The sequence below is a fragment of the Urocampus carinirostris genome, chromosome 3 (assembly GCF_059441175.1).
Source record: "Urocampus carinirostris isolate Australia breed hairy pipefish chromosome 3, RoL_Ucar_1.0, whole genome shotgun sequence".
NCBI classification, from domain to species: domain Eukaryota; kingdom Metazoa; phylum Chordata; class Actinopteri; order Syngnathiformes; family Syngnathidae; genus Urocampus; species Urocampus carinirostris.
Genome location: NC_142351.1, coordinates 55,077,328 through 55,094,911, shown reverse-complemented (window position 1 = coordinate 55,094,911; position 17,584 = coordinate 55,077,328). Strand labels below are relative to the sequence as shown.

Sequence of the window (17,584 nt, the reverse complement as noted above, 5' to 3'; positions counted from 1 at the left end):
GTGGTTTTGGTTATATGTTCGCCATTACATTCCCTAAAAGTGATATAAAAGTGAGATAAAACGAGGTAAAAGTGGTTGTAGTAGCGAGGGGATGCAAATATCGGCGGGGATGTATTTCTCGGCATAAGACCGGGCTGTAGAAATCATAACCGCTCAAGACACAGTCCCGTGAAGATCAAGATTTCAAGCTATGGCACCGAAGAAGCCAATATGTTATTATTGTAATAGTTTTTCATTTTGATTTTATTATCTTGTTATGAAATGAAAACAAATGTCAAGAAATAAAAATGGATTAAGACGAGGTCACTACGGTGACGGGGATCCGTGTCCACCGCTTGACGTCTCGAGCACAACTGACGTGTGCTCGGCAAATCGCGCTGTATATACGCGGAGAAAGGGGTTTGACCATCACACGCGTAACACGCTAATTTCACGTAATAACACCGCGATACAGGCGCAGAACATGCTATTACCATGCTCCACCCACGATTACCCGCAGAAATTTCCCGTCCTACCCATGTGTAACCACGCCCTGGCCGCGGCCAGAGCACGTCGTTCCGCGTCATTTCCGCGTCATTACCTGGTGTGCCGCCCGCGGTTAAACGTGCTCAAAGTTTTGATCAGCTCAAAATTTTTTCGCGCTGCCACCCGCGCGCGAATTTCCGACCGCGTGTTAAGCACTGCTGTATCTCGTCTGCATGGCAATCTCAAAGCGTCCAATAGCGTCCGCCTCACAGGCAGAAATTTCTGGCCGTGATTCAGCCGCAATCGGCTGTGTGACCGGCCCCTTTCCACAAATTCAGAGACTTACATACTGGGACTCCTCTTCTGAACTGTGACACGAAGAGCATGCTTTAAGCGATAGCCTGTTTGTTTACGTTCAGGGTTTTTTTTGCTCTTTTTGAGAAATATTTTTTCTATCTTAAATATGTAAGTATGCCATTAACTATGAATTGTATTATTCTATAAGAAAATGGGGTAATCATTTGTATATGTATATATTTATTTAGTAGTATTTTTGTGAAATGTCTGTAGTATTTCTAGATTATTTTTGTAGTATTACTGTGGTTTTATTTTTGCGGTATATTTGTAGTATTTCTGCAGCAGTATGCTTGTATTATTTCCAAAAGATATTTTTGGGGAATATATTTTTTAGTATAACTGTGGTTGTATTTTTGTATTATATTTCTGTAATGGGATCATAATATATCTGTAGTAGTATTTTTGTGTCTATTACTGCAGTGGTGTTTTTTTTTTTTGCCATGTTCAAAATGAAGTTTTCAAAGGTTTTGGGAGGTCTTCATTGACTTGAAAAGCACTATATAAATGCAGACCACTTACATTTGTAGTATTTACATAGAAGTGTTTTAGAAATATTTCCATAGAAGTATTTTGTGTTTTTGTATCATTTCCATAGTATTGCTTTGTAGTATCTCTTATTAATAACGCGTTAAAATACTACATACGGAGAAATGTATTTGCATGCCAGGAATATGTTACGTTTTTGTTTCAACACTGGTTACGTATATTCATCCTATTTATTCCCCGCCCAAAACACGTGCTAAAGCGCATTTTTTGCCTTCTTCAGCATGTTTGACTCGGCTTTCAGCTGCGATCGCACACCATTGGGACTCAATCAGTGAATTGTTTTCTCTCCATGTATAATGATTGACAAAACAGGTGTTTATATCCCACCCCCCATACAGGTGAGAAGCCATACAAGTGCTCATGGGAGGGCTGCGAATGGCGCTTCGCGAGGAGCGACGAGCTGACGAGGCATTACCGCAAACACACCGGCGCCAAACCTTTCAAGTGCAACCACTGCGACAGGTCTGTTGACCCCCTGCCCGTCACCTACACTTTTTTCTTGTCTTTTGACTCTTGCTACTTTGCATGATCCGTTTGGGAAGATTCTAGCTGACCCACTTACTTCCTAGAACATTTTGTGACGGCTGCCCTGATCCCAGGTGACTTCCAGCGCAGCAAAAATGACCAGCTAAGCAGTTTGCTCCGCACGATGTTTCAGGGTTTAAATATTTAATCTTTTGGCAGATGGATTGAGTGCTCAGCTATATTCTTGCATCCATGCGTATTTGTATACACATAATACGTTCTTCTAAGAATGAGTAAATGACGATATAAGATATTGAGGGGTTCTCTTTAAGGTAAAAAAGTAGTTAGATAGGGGCTGTTTTGTTTAGAGTCTTAGGGAGTTGCTAACCTGCATTCGGCACTAGTAGCATTCTAGCATTAGTGGGGCTGCACACAGTTGTTTTACAGATGCTACACTGCAAACAAATATGTATTAACACCACTAGCTGGAAACTTAATGATTTTTAAGATGTCCTTAAAACGTTGAAAACTAAATACTGTATTTATTGGTAATAAGTGGTTTCTAAGATTATGTTACAATTAAACACTTTATTATACATTAAAACTGAAAAACAAACATTTTCCAGGTCAGAAAATTGGTTAAACAAATACAACAAACAAATTTCAAAAACATATATATATGTATGTATATGGAAGAAGAAATCCTCTTGGACAACAAACTGCAAAATGGTAAAAATAATACCCAGTAATGAAAAATATTATGTCATTGTCAAGTGTCTGTGCTGTAAAAACTCGTGGTAATATAAATTATATTGGGGGGAGAAACATACTGTATTGATAAAATGTGCATGATCGGGGTTTTCTTTAATTGTCGAAAGAAAATGGTGAAAGTAAGAAAAGAACTGTTTCAAATACAACCCAAACCCCCCAAAAAGATGAAAAAGGAAGCGTTTATTTGTGCGCATCCAATAATTTCACAATGATGACTTCAGCCAGAATATGGCGTCAGTAAGTAGAATATTAGTTGGATACACCACTTTTAATTATATATTTTTCTTATTTTAAGATATTTTATTTTGGTAAAAAAAGTCATAACAAATTCTCTGTTTTATTTAAATGTTGACAATATTAAAAAATCATTTTTTTATAGTATTTAAATCAAAACAGTTTAGAAAGCCTAAAGGTTTATAGTTCACTAGACACAAAAAGTAAGGAGATTTTGAACTTGCAAGGATAACAAACAGGTGAGAACCCAACCTTCAGATAAGAAATTCCAACCAGTTCTAAAAGCCCTCTCCTGAGGCTCTTCTTTTTGTTAAATATCTTCGGGTACAAAAAGCAGAAAAACAGCAAAATCATTGGCCGATAGGGACGATGATGTAAACAGAGCATGATAGTCAAAATAAAAAACAATAACGGCAAACTTGTATCCTATGCAATCTCTTTTGCAGGTGTCTAATATTTAAAGCAAAATACACTTATCAAAAGCAAAGTTGAAAATGTTATTTGTTTTTGATACTAACGAACACAATCAACAATGAGCAAATGTGCCTAAGGACATCATTAAAGTAATTAAAAATAGAATATCGAGATTTTGTTCATTATCTTTCAAAATTTAAAATGGTATTCTTGCTCTATCCCACAACCCTTAGCTGGATTGAAGTGACGTCACCTCCATTTGGCTCCCTAACTTAATTAGTCACCGCTGGCCCTGTTTAATAATGAAAAAAAAAAAATGAAAATGTTAATTTGCAGTCCGGCTGGCGCTACCATCAAGCATTCCGAGGCCGTTATTTGCTATATAAAGATCAAGCTTGACTGTGACACGAAAATCTTTAGTTTTAATTACAAGCTTCTGTCTGCAATCTGACCCTTGCTGACACCTCGGGGATCTCGCAGCAATTTTGTCTTCCAAGAAAATCGCTCGCTAGGAATGAAAAAGGTCATTTTTGCGATCTTGTTGCATCCGATGGTATAAATCTGAGAGCGCTGTAAAGCATCCGCAGCGTCGTAAAGATAGTTTTATGGAGCCGTATCGACCCGTATATCAGCGTCAGCAACTATATTGAAACGTAAATGTGTTGTTAGGTGTGACTAGTCAACAGAATGATGTGCATATGCTGTAAATATGACGCTAAAATTGGCCCTTCTACATAATGAGCGTCAGCATGTAGCGAGCCATGCAGGCTACTTGCCAGATACCTGATAGCTTGATGAGAGTCTCAAGGCCATCAGAGCATCTGTCGGGCCCTCAGCTGGACCACTGTAAATACAGTAACCCTCCCAACCAATTCCCTATCTCCCTTACCCCCCTACTCTGCAGTCGCGCTTCATAATTCCGGACTGTATCTGTCATGTGTCACACGGCGCCCCAACCCCTCAGGCCTAGCACAGATCAAGCTGAGATGAAGGAGGTTGGGGATAGAGACTGGGGAGGAGTTCGGGGTAAGGGATCTGCGCTATGCCAGATGGTGCTGTGCCCCCGAGTTGTGACTCATGCGTTACCATCTGTTTTGATGAACCTCAGCGGATAAAAAAGGGTCTCCGGGGTTTTTGGTGCACCCCGTGAGTTTGTCATGCTGTCTGTTGGCCTGTGACGATAAAAACATACCTGTCAACCCTGAGTGACTAGTGTGTACAGGTCAAGCTAAAAAGAAATGTCCCTAAAAATTGGGATAGTTTTATCCTGTAGGTATTCATTAACTCATTCAATGCCAAATGGGAAGAGCCATCTTGCCATTTTGACTGATTTTTTAAGGCCTACGGAAGATGTATTTCTGCGATCATACAGACGTAGAGGTAATATCAAAGAAAGCTAAAATGAGTGAAAGATGAGGATATTTCATTTTGACAATACTCGTTTCCAAGAAAACAGAAAAATGACTTTTTTTTTAAAAGGATGCATTTTGAGCAGAATTGAATTGGGAATTTGTTTAGCGTTTTCTATACCTCTACTATATAGACAATGCTTTTCATAAATACACAGTCACTTTGCTTGCAAAATAACGTTTTATTGCAAGAACATTAAACTTGTGCATGAAATATGCATGACCTTGCACAAACTTTTTAGCGGCCGATTTTTCCGGTGAAGTAATCACATGTTTTCAGTCACCATGGCGATCACATTCCTTTTGACCTGGTGAAAACATAATCTCTCTCTGACCAGACGATGACAATTGAACTTTGTCATCTTTCTTTGACAAGCGAGAGCTCTCTTAAAGCTCTGTTGCTCATTTGTCTACGCCTTGCGAGTCTCACCCCACTGCTTCAGTACGCCTGCTCGCCGCATGGGGCCGCCGACACACACACGTATTTGCCAGAAAAAGGAAGCGAGGGCCTGCCTCGATGTGTTGACAAATATCAGATCAAAACTACTCCCGCCATCTAATGATGACTTATCATACAGAAGTAATTCCCAAAGGCCGATACTTATTGATTAGCAATAAGTTTGAAAATAGTGAAAGCAAAAAAAGGCTTGCTTTAAGTAGATTCCAAAAGCTAACCCAAATCCTTAGAAAGAAGAAATAAGAAGACCCTATTTTGAGAGCGCAGAAGAAATGCACATACTTGGACTTCATGAACAAGCTGACTGAAGCCAGGAGATGAAAAAATACTTTAAAATTCCATCCTGCTCCTTGAAATAAGGAGAAAAAAACTTATTATAGGAACAGCAATAAGGGTGTTCAAAAATATTTTTCATTATTTATGTAGAATATTGATTGACATTTCTTATGTCCCTCCCTTCATCAAATACAAGGCTTCAATTGATTCAAGATCGACAACACCAAAAGAAAAATAACTTGAAGGCAAAAGCCAGAGATTATCTTTGCGCCGTCCCTTGGACAGTCACACTAATTAGAACTTGCTCAGGGGCAGAGTAAGTATTATTATATTATTATTATGCTATAATTTTCTTTCTATATTTTTTCTACCAGATTTTCAAAGCAAAAATCAGAAAAGTAACGTCTTGTCTTTTCCTTGATAGATTACGTCTTTGTACTCATTGCTCATTTTCTAAATATATTTTCTGCTTTTGCAAGATGTATTCCTGACTTTATATCACAATCTCCAAATTTAGCTCCAGGGTTCATCGGAAACAAAAACAAAATAAACCAATGCTCTGGTAGATGCAAGAACTTACATATCCCAATGTTTCGTACACCAAAGACAATGACATTTAATGAAAAAAAAAAAGACTTTCACTTAAGGTGGGGGGAAAAAACGTTAAATGAAAAACATATTCATTTCAGTATAAGATTCAATTTAAATCATTTTAGCAAAAATTCATATAAAATTATACAGGTTTACAGACATATAGCAAAATCGTCCAAACAAATGTGACTGTCTTTAAAGGGACATTGATTTGTTATTAAGTGCATTCCTCTTGTAAAAAAAGAATATTGATTTGAATAAGCAAAAATATATGAACTATCATATGCACATGCATTTGTTTGAATGGTCGAGAAATGTGTATTTATTTACCATAAGAGGAGGCTCACCAAATGGGAGCTGACATGATTTTCCGCCGAGCTAAGGTATTATTCTTTATCATTCAACCTACATTAGTAACCGACCCCACATGCTATAATCACGAATGACAAGGGATATTTTCTAAACACAAGATATTTATCCACAAACAAAGGGAAAAATATTTTCATGTTTGGCATTAAACATTTATTTTACGGTTGAATAAACAGTTTTACCCCTGAACCGATTCACAATACTATACAGACTGAAGTGGGAGCTATGAAATATATAATTTTTGTGTAATTGTCATTCTAGTTTGAAGGAGATAGAAAATAAATACAAAATAAACTTTTAGCATTGCATGGGCATAATTTTAGATGGTGGCATCACGGTGCTAATGTATTTTTCTTGGTACTAACTTGCTGAATGTCAGCACTTTTACACATTTACTGCCCACTAGCGGCCGGAGAGAGCATTTGATTAGCATTGAAGGAAATTACCTATAGAGTTGCTTCTTTTTTGACATAGTAAAATATTAATGGCTGGCCGGATTTATTCATTCATCGGCCTGATCCTTGGGTCATATGTTTGACATGCCTGTCTCAAAGTTCAATAAAAAAAAACGGGGGGTGAACAGATGGATTTGTTTTTTTTTTCTTTTCTGGGAACTTTTTAGCTACATGATTAATTAGTAGTAAAAGCTGGAGTCACTTGTTTGAGGTGTACTTAAAAAGTTCAAAGTAGAATACTTTTTCTTAAGCATGTTTTAACAATGATGAAAGATTTCGTGCTCGTCTCCGGGGTTTTTGTTTGTGTAGAAGGAAAATGGTAAAAATAATAAAAAACAGCCTGTTTGAAAAGCAAGAGATGGGGGCAGAGACGTTTCAAATTGCGGACGGCCCCCTTAACCATCCAACGTTTGTTTCATTGCCTAATAAATACTTAAATCAATTGACAAAATAAGTTACAATTGTTTTAGAAACGGACATTTACCAAAACCCTCAGTTTTTGAAGCACTTAACTATTTTTGCTTTCTTTTCTGCTCTGATTTCCCCATTTGATTTGTGCCCTCAATGCAAAAATTCCAAGCCAGCACAATGCATCATCAGATATGTCCAATCCAGATCGCCCTACAGCATTTCGGGACTTTAGAAGTGGTTGTGAATTGGAGACATGTTCTAGGCTCATTTCAATGTTGGCCGTTCTACAGGAATGTGATATTTTTAAACCTTGCAAAATCAGGAGAATACAGCTAAATTAAGCAATCCAATTAAACGAGAAAACAAGACGGACATTGGGGCCAATGCTGTTTGGTACAATTCTAAAGATAGACTTCATTTTAAGATTAGTATGTTTCGATTCTCTTTAGTCTTTTAAATTTGACTGTGTCATCATACAACTTAAAAAAGCTGATTCTACAAAATTGGTCCACGAGAGAATGCTTTGCTCCTACAATTATAATTATCAGGTTTTTTTTTTGTTTATGTTGTGTATAGAATCATGTCTTCAGCATGTGTAACATTCCGCCTCCTGATCTGATTTCCTAATGCGGTAATCCCAAGATCGTACAGTTTGCAATTATATAAAAGCTCCCCCCTCTTTAAAGAATGTAGCATCACTTGAGTACACACATATAGTCTTGTCTAATGGCTGCAAATGCACATGAGCATGCATAATTAAAATTGAAAGTAAGGCCATTGCGGTGGGAAGGGAAATGGAAAAGAAACACCATTGTCTCGTCGACATTTTGAATTTGGATTTGTTTCCGCTTGTCCGTTATTTTCCTGTACTTTTTTTTAGGCCTACATTGAGCTATTCATTCAGTAATTAACTATGAATTAAAATGATATGCAATATTTCTCAAAGGATATTGAAGATTTTTGTATTTTTAAACTCGACTTGAGGTTTATGGAAAGCTTTGTTTTATAAATAGCGTTCAAATATCTACATTATATTTAGGGTTGAATAAAATTAATGTCATTCGATTATGAAAAACGTGCATTAAAAAATGCCGTCCTGATGTCGCAACAAAATTTGCAAACTAAAAAAAAAACACAGTTTAAAACAAGGTTAAGGTAATAGTGTAGAAATAAATGATACTAAATTTTAAGATAGAGAGAGAGAACTGAATCATCAATGAATCTACCTGGTGAACTGTTAAACATGCATACATGTTCTTACCTAGAGTGTAATTCACAATATTATTATGTAAAATATGTTTGACTTTGTTATTGTGTAGATTTCTTGTTGACAAGACACGTCACACTGCAAAAAAATAAAATAATAAAAATCCACTGGAGCATTTTCTTTTCATTCATTAGCTCAGTTGGCACAGCGCTCGTCTCGGGAACAAGAGGTTGCAAGTTCAATTCCCTCCGTGTTATATGTCAGAGTGTCCTTGGGCGAGACAATGAATCCCTAATGCCCCCGATAGCAGGTAGTTGCCTTGCATGGCTGATGCTGCTATCGGTTAGTTAGTCTGTAAAAGGGAGAAGTGTGAAGCACATTGTAAAGCGCTTTGGGAGGTCTTCATTGACTTTAAAGTGCTATATAAATGCAGACCAAATGCAAAAAAAAATGCAAATCATATTTATTTTGCTTATGTTACTGATGTTTTCTATTGTTTTCCAGGTAAACTCAATAGAATATCTTTTTTTGTTCTTTTGCTCATTTTAATTAGTAGTTTAGTACACACACGCGTATACAGTATTGTGAAAAAGTATTTTCCTCCTCCCTGATTTCTGTGTTTTTTGTATATTTATCACTCACAAAGGTTTCAGATCATAAACCAATTTTAATATCAAACTGAGACAACACAATGAAATAAAAAATGCAGTTTTGAAATGTTTATTATTTTATTTTATTATTTATAAAGGCACAAAAAAATAATAATAACCTAACTGGCCACTAAAGTAACTGCCCCCTGAACATAATAGTAAGTTGGGCCGACTTCGGCAGCGATAACAGAAATCAAACGTTTATGATAATTGGTAATGAGTCTTTCACTGCGGAAGAATTTTGGCCCCTCTGAAAATTCATATCGGAGCGTTTTCTAGCATGAACTGCCCGTTTAAAGTCACACCACTAAATTGCAATTGGATTTGAATCCGGAGTTTGACTTGGCCACTGCAGAACCTTATTTTTTTTCCTTCTTCTTTTTTTTTCAAGCCATTCAGAGGTGGACTTGTTAGTGTGTTTTGGATCCTTGTTCTGCTGCATGATCCAAGAGCGCTTGAGTTTAAGGGCACCAACAGACGTTCTCCTTCACCATCTTTGGGTAACCCTAACACCAGAATTCAGGAGCCCGTCAACAACAGCAAGTTGTCCCCAGACTATCACACTGCCACAGTCATGCTTTTCTGTTGGCATCAAGTTCTTTTTGTCAAATGCTGTGCCATTTTTACGCCAAAAGACAGGCTGTTCAACGTTCAAAAACGTCTTTTTTTTCACTTGTCAGTCTATAGGATGTTTCTCCAACAGTCTTAGCAGGGATAATCAAAATGCTTTCTGGTAGATGTAACACAACTCTTTAAGTTCTTTTGTGACAACAGTGGTTTTCGCCCTGGGAACTATCCCATGGATGCCATTTTTGGCTGGTGTCATTCTTTTACTGCAGTCACGAACACTGATGCCAGCGAGGCTTGCAGTTCTTTGAATTTTTTTCTAGATTATTTTTTAACCCTTATCTATAAGCAGATGTCACACTCTTGGATGAATCTTAGTTGATTGATCACTCCCAGGAAGGTTTGCCACTGTTCCAAGTTGTCTCCATGTATGGATAATGGCTCTTGTGGTTCTGTCATGTCCTGCACGGTTGTCATGGCGCCCAGCTGGCCCCGCCCCTTGACACCGGCTGAGACGCATTGGACTGATTGCTCTTGGAGTACTTAAGCGCGCTCCTTTGTACTGTGCGTTGCTGGAACGTTTGTTAAACCTGGTTAAACTCCGTGAGACTTCTGTTAAAACCTGTTAAATGCCAAATTCTGTGAATCTGCCCGTATTTGATCATGTTTTGTTTTTGGTCTGATCCGTTTTTTTGTATTTGACAACTTGTCTTATGTTTGGATTTCTAATCCACTCCGCAACCATCGATCCCCGGATCGGGTGTGCGCACCCTCCTCATCCTTCCCCCAATAAATTCTGAGTACGTCTACGCGAATGGGTCCTTTTTTCCTGTTTCCCGTTCCGCTTCGTGACAGGTTCGCTGGAAGCATACAGCCTTGACAATGGTTTTATAACCGTTTCCAGACTGATGGATTTCAATCACTTTTCTAATTTCCTCTGAATTCTTTTTAGATTGTTCTATGGTCATCTGTGTTTTAGAGATTTTGTCTAAAAGTTTGAATTCAAGTTACGTTGTTCAAATTTAATGGAGGTTGGTACCCATTACTTTAGTGCATTACCGCCCCCGTTCTTTACAAATATTTGCCTGGGTTCCACTCTCTAAATTCTATTAAAAAGTCCCATTTTCCGTAAAATGGCGAAACACCCTTTGTCGATTCCGATTATACAAAACCAACTTTATTGGTTACATTTTCTGTATTCCTCTGCTGTGTGTGCATTCGGCTATGCTCAACCTGAGGACATAAACTTTGTTTGTCTTTTTCTGCAGTGTGAACCCGCATTAGCAGGGAATTATCGATATTTACTGTTAAAGATTTTTATCCTCAGTTATTTTAGTTTTTGCTTAGCTTTATTTTGCCAAGGCAAAGTCCCGAGACCAACTAAAAAGGGGTCCGTGACTTACTTTTGGATCCCGACCCCTAGTTGAGAAACACTGCCTCAAACGATTTAAACCCTGATTGCATGGAGCCTTTTGCCTTCGTAACTAATTGTTTCTTGGTTCACTCACGGCATGAATCATTAGAAGCTGCAAGGCGAAAATGCTGATTATGAATTAGTTACAAGGTACTAATTACGACAACACCCACGGCTCAGCGCTCGCCAGCTAACCGCTTCGACAGAACAATTCTTTTTCCTGCCGATGCTTGAGTTTGAGGACTAACAGAGCGACCCCCCCCCCCCCCTGTTTTTGCAGGTGTTTCTCACGGTCAGATCATTTGGCGTTGCACATGAAGAGGCACATCTGAGGAGCACCAGACACGTCGGAAGGGGCTGGGGGCCGCCAGGGAGCCAAGAGGGCCACAGCAAAAAAAAATATCACCACCACGGATCTGAAATGGATTCTGTCCAAAACTTGAATGGGATACTTTTTGGGTTATGGCCCACATGTGTAGTTACCGTATTAATTTTTGTATAATGTGCATTTTTTAGTTTCAGTTTGGGTGCGCACACATTGGTCGGTTGTAATGGGATTTGAACCCAGGTCACTCATTTGCATGAACAAACAATGCCTTAGCATTGTATTGACACATTTATTGTTATTGTATTTTGTAAATAACAAGTGAAATGTACAACCAAATTAACATTCATCTCCGGTATCATTACTTAAAATAGTGTGATAATGAGCTATAAGCTACTGCCTTTTCGTTTGGTATGTTAATATACAATGCTTAAGCATTGTAAGTGTCAAATTTATTGTCATTGTAACATGTGGGACGCGAAAGGAAATTATAATTTATACGTAGTACCGTGACTTTAAATAGTGTAATAATGAAATCTTCTGTCTTTTTGTATGTTATATAAACGTACAATGCTTAAGCATTGTAAATGACAAATGTATTGTCCTTGTAACATGTGAAACTCGCAACAAAATTAACATTCGTATCTGGTACCGTGACTAAAAAATAGTGTAATAATGATATAAAACTGCCTTTTTGTATGTTATCTAAATGTACAATGCTTAAGCATTGTGACAAATTTATGGTCATTTATTATAAAATGTGAAACGCACGACGACATCAACACAATTCTGGTACAGTGACTAAGAATAGTGTGATAATTAGGGAAAATCTACTGCCTTTCTGTATGTTATCTAAACCCCCGGTTTTCCATGTTATTTGCTCTCACCACGGCGACATGGGTTTAATTCCTGTTTTATCCAACCGCCAAGTTAGCCCTGAAACACATTTTTGTAGCGATTTTTATTCACAAATTAGGGGTGCACATTATGCATGAATGAATACGGTAGTTTAACGAAAGGTTTTTCCATTTCAACAGTCATGCTTACAAACTAGACCTGTACACAAATCTAGTTTGAATGAAGAGTACCAATTTAAAGGAAAAAATGTCCATTGAGCTGGATTTTCTGATGGCCGGCATGGAAACTTTTGCACAATTGATTCCTTGCAAAGGAAAAGCCCCAATTTTAAAACCAGAAGAACTTGAGCCCCTTGCACAAGTCCAAGCAGCACACATCAGACATTCTATATGGAAAGGTGATCTTGTATGTTGGCCGGGAAATCTGAAAGACTCTTAAAGAGAGAAATCCTAAAAACTGCAGACGCCTGAAGTGATATCTCCAGGTTCTCGAGAGCGATAGGCACCACGTTCAGTTCATGGCTTGGACCCTATGCATCTCCCGGGACGGAACGAACTCTTTCAATCATTGCGCTGGCGGATCGACGCGAATGTATCCCGAATATGTCTGAAAATGTGAATGGCATCTTCAAACCGCACCTTCGCTAAACTGGTTTCTGCTTTCTTCGAGGAGAATGGTAAAAAGTCAACTGCTCTCTCGGCTCCGAATGCCTAGCGAGTCCTCAACGTGACTCCTAGTCCAAGTTCGGTAGTTCTTCTTGGTGCTGACTCCTGAATCTCGGACTTCAGATCTGCCTTTTGATCCAGGAGGCATAGACTTTTCTGCTGACGCAGCTTGACACAAACTCCGGTCTCTTTTAATCTTTGGGGGGGGGGGGGGGCTTGGGTTCAAATGAACATAGTACAATGGAAAAAAATGTTTAACCCATTGGCAGAAAATTTTGATTATTTTATTTGCCTTTATCTTATTTTAAGACACTTTATTTTTCCAGTATAAATAAGAATTGTGATACCTAAAGGGTACGTGTGTATTATTTCCCACCGCGTCATTGTAAAAAAATGTCATTAATTTATAGAAAAATTAAATACACACTGTATAATGTTTGACCACTAGATGTCGTGTAAAAAGCACCAGGAAGAATACAAACTACGGAGTCTAAACGTGACCAATTTGTACCATATTTTTCTCAATTTTTCAATAGGTTTTGGCTTCCCGTAGCTGCAAGATGGCTGGTATTAATATCAGCTCCGTCTAGGTGAGGCTCACATTGTGTAAAAAAATACACATTTTTCGACCTAGGAGTATGTTTATAAAATAGTTCAAGTATCTTCGCTTCTTATTTGAATAAATATGCTTGCTTTTCCGATGCATATTTTTTTTTTACCACTAGGATGTGTTAAACAATACACACGGTCTTCTTGACTCAAGCACACCTCAATTTTCCAGCTGTGAATAGTTGAGTTCATTACAAGTATTGGTTGAAAAAAAAGTTTTCTTATAATGTGCAAGATTATGAGATTATTGCTAAATATTTCTAATTTTATTTCGGGGGAAAAAAGATAAAATATCTTAAAATAAGAAAAGAATATCCCTAATATTACAAAAAAAATTAAAAATAAATACATTGTTACCTCGTTAAGCAGAAAATGTTGCTCCTTTTAAAATTGTTCTCTCCCGTTTTGAGTATCTTCGTTTGGCTATGCTCAAACGTTCATTAAAAACAAGCGAACAGATCTTATCTAGTTGGTATATGTACTGTACATATATATATATATATATATACCCATTATCTGCACCTCTTATCCTCAGTAGGGTTGCGGTGTTGCTGGAGCCCATCCCAACTATCTTCGGGCAGTGAGCAGGGGACGCCCTGAACTGGTTGCCAGCCAGTCGCGTGGCACACAGAGACAGACAATTCGCTCACTCATTCTCACCTAGGGACAAAAACAAATCAACCCTGTGCCTGTTCAAGTATGTTTTTTTTTTCACTATTCCAAAATTATAAAAATACTTCAAAATAAAATGTTTTCCACTTTTGCGTCTGGCAATCGGGTTAGAGTTTTTGCCCTGTCCTTGTTTCAAGTAACAAGGAAACAAAAAAACATTCTTGCCCCTGAAAATAGAGCTTGTTTTATGAATATTTGTGCGTATTTTATACAACGGTATTATTTAGCATTTTAACATTTTACTCAATTTATATAAAATGTTCTACCGAGTTTAGAAAAATAAATAAGCAAAACGATGTACTGCTAGATAAGACAATGTTGCTTATTTCATTTTTTTTTATTTTTTTAATAATTGTTTTGACATAAAAACAATAAAATATCTCGACATCGGAAAAATTAAACTTGAAATGAGCATTTATTTTCACACTGGAATAAGATTTTATTCTTTGTTGTAAAAGTGAAAAAAAATATGTATATTAAAATAATCAAAACAAGTCTTAATTTGAACCTGGCACACCACTTTGCTCATTTTAAGAAAATGTTTGCGAAAATAATTTATGCATAAAATTACCAAAATTGTCCTATGTACTTGAGGGTGAGTTATTTTGCACATTTTCAGTTATGTAATCCAGTGTTTTTCAACCTTTTTTGAGCCAGGGCATGTTTTTTACATTGGAAAAACTTTGCAGCACACCACTAACCAAAAATGACACTGAACATTATGTTTAATTACAATACAATTTATAATACCCCCAGTTTGTACAGCACAAACGCTTGACAGTGACATATTATTTGCAGAAAATAATTCATAAATATTTTATAAAATTTTAGATTTTAAAAAGTGACATTAAATTTCTCACGGCACACCTGACGATAGTGTGTCGCGGCACAGTGGTTGAAAATCACTGATATAATCTATTATCTTATTTACATAACATGGTCCTCATCTAAATGTAGCTGTAATCCGCCATCCTGTTGCTACAAGTATCCTCAAAAGCTAAAAACTTAACAAAAGAATGGAGAAAAAAATTGTGCGGTTTGGTCACTCTGACTCTCCGTAGTTTGTATTCTTTTCCATTTTAGCACTAGCTTTTAGTTGCACTACATACTAAAGTGACATATTGTGGTTTAATAATACACACTGTCCCTTAAAATACTTTTTGTAACTATTTCCTCAAATTTCCTAAATTATCTACCATCTGCTGAGTATGAGAATGTTGCTTATTTTGAGATTTTTCAGAAACAAGATAATACATCTCAAAAAACGACGCCTCATAATATTAGCAAATATTCTGCCAGTTGGGTAATATTTCATTTTTTCGTTTTGTCAGACTGTATCTCGATAATAAAGGTTTGCACCGCCAATGGCAGCTTAATCTCGAATCTCCATGAAGGTTGTTTTTTATTTGAAATGTATTTTCTTTTTTTGCCTAACTGGAGCAAAAAAAAAATCCCGAGTCCAAAACTGGTCAGGAAACGTCTCCACTCCCCAAGCGAGCTCTTGAAGGTTCAAATGTGAATGTTTACTTTTTTATACCTTTTTTCCGTGTTTCACTTCTGTGTCCTTTTACTGAACGATTGTCAATTATGCTGTGCCTGTGTATGTATGTTTTTTTCTTCTTTTTTTTTTGGTCTGTATTTGCACTCTGTTTGAAAAAAAAAAATTGACACATCTGATGTTTTTTGTCCGCTTGTGCACACTGCCCAGCTACGGAGGACCGATCTTGCCATATGTAGAAATACATCTATGGATAAATAATATATACCGTATAAATAAATGAGCATGTTAATAAATCACATAACTCAAAAATATATATGATATAAATTCATCCATCCACCTAGTATCTGCATCGCTTATCCTCACTAGGGTCGCAGGGGTGCTGGAGCCTATCCCAGCCATCTTCGGGCAGTGGGCAGGGAATACCCTGAACTGGTTGCCAGCCAGTCGCAGGGCACACAGGGACAGACAACTCGCTCGCTCATTCACACCTAGGGACAATTTGGACCGGCCAATTACCCCGACATGCGTGTCTTTAGAATGTGGGAGGAAACCCACGCAACCACGGGGAGAACATGCAAACTCCGCATAAATAGCTGGTAGCTGGTTTTGAACCCATGACCTCAGAACGATGCCATGGACGTGCTAACCACTCATGCTTTGCTGCGTGACATAAATTCAATGTATTCATGTATTTTTGCATTTTGTCTTTTTTTATGTATTGTTTCCTGTAGATTTTCATTTATTTTGTTCTTTATTCAATCTATTTATTGTCATCATAAAATGTTTTTCAAATTAGGGGCTGGCCCAGTTGCTGCTTTTCACCTTTTGGTTGATCAGTGCTGAACGAAAGGTGCACAGTTTTACCCGCCCTCTCCTTTGAATAACATTTTATTGTGACAAAATACACAAAAATACTCGGCAAAATAAAATACACGACAAAAGACAAAATAAAAAACAAAATACTGGAGCAAATGGATAGCAACATATAAAATTTAAAAAATCACAAAATACACTACAAAATACACAACAACTTACATTAAAATGACAACATTTTCCAAAAAGTAAAAACTGAAATAAATAAATGACAAAATACCTGATATAATACACAACAAAACGCATAACAAAATTAAATGAATGACAAAATACGGCGTAAAATACTCGAAAAAAAATTAATGACAAATGCCGTTAGAATAGACGACAAAAAATATGACAAAATACACGATTAAATCAATGAAAAAATACACATCAACATACATGTCAAAATAAATCCCAAAATTAATAAAGGACAAAATAAATTATAAAACGACAAATATTAAAATAAATTGCATGTATGTAATATATCTAAATCAACAGTCACCATCCTTTTTGAAGCTGAAAGCAACATTTTGTTCCTGATTGGCGCAGAGCTACCATTGTAATATACATTTCTGAAGTAACAATTTGTCATTACCAGATTATTAATATTGTATTACCAGGTTGTAGTTATTAGAAGTTAAGTCAACCACTAAAACATCATGTCTGTTCAAAATCAAGTTTACTAGAAAATGGCCATGACCCAAAACAGGTCAGATGTTTCAAGAACATATCCGCAGGCAGTGTTCTTAGAGGGGGCTACCAAGTTGGAGTCCTCTGATTTAGGTTTTTCTTTGATTTATTTTTGTGTCGTATATCTGTAGGTATCTATACATTTATTTCTACTTAAGGTAGGATGGCTCCTCCATATAATTGCAACCGCTTAAACTCTGTACAGTGACTGTTTTATACACAGATTCTTGCACATCCATTTAAGCAAACTCGTGCACGTCCACCCCGACACACAGACGCACAAAAACACACACAAATACAAATACTGAGTGGGTCTGAGGTGCAGGCTGCAGCTCAACATCGCTGATGTCC

At 37.1% G+C, this 17,584-nt stretch overlaps 1 protein-coding gene across 1 annotated transcript in view; it reads left to right on the top strand.

Annotated features, from left to right (window-relative positions):
- LOC148370169 (Krueppel-like factor 7) overlaps window positions 1–13,085 on the top strand; it is an 80,124-nt gene extending 67,039 nt beyond the window's left edge. The window contains exons 3-4 of the mRNA XM_088330075.1: window positions 1,707–1,830; window positions 11,339–13,085. Coding sequence (XP_088186201.1) covers window positions 1,707–1,830; window positions 11,339–11,390 — 176 coding nt within the window. The 3' untranslated portion in view covers window positions 11,391–13,085. The remainder of the gene's footprint in view (window positions 1–1,706; window positions 1,831–11,338) is intronic.
- Window positions 13,086–17,584: the final 4,499 nt, after the last annotated feature.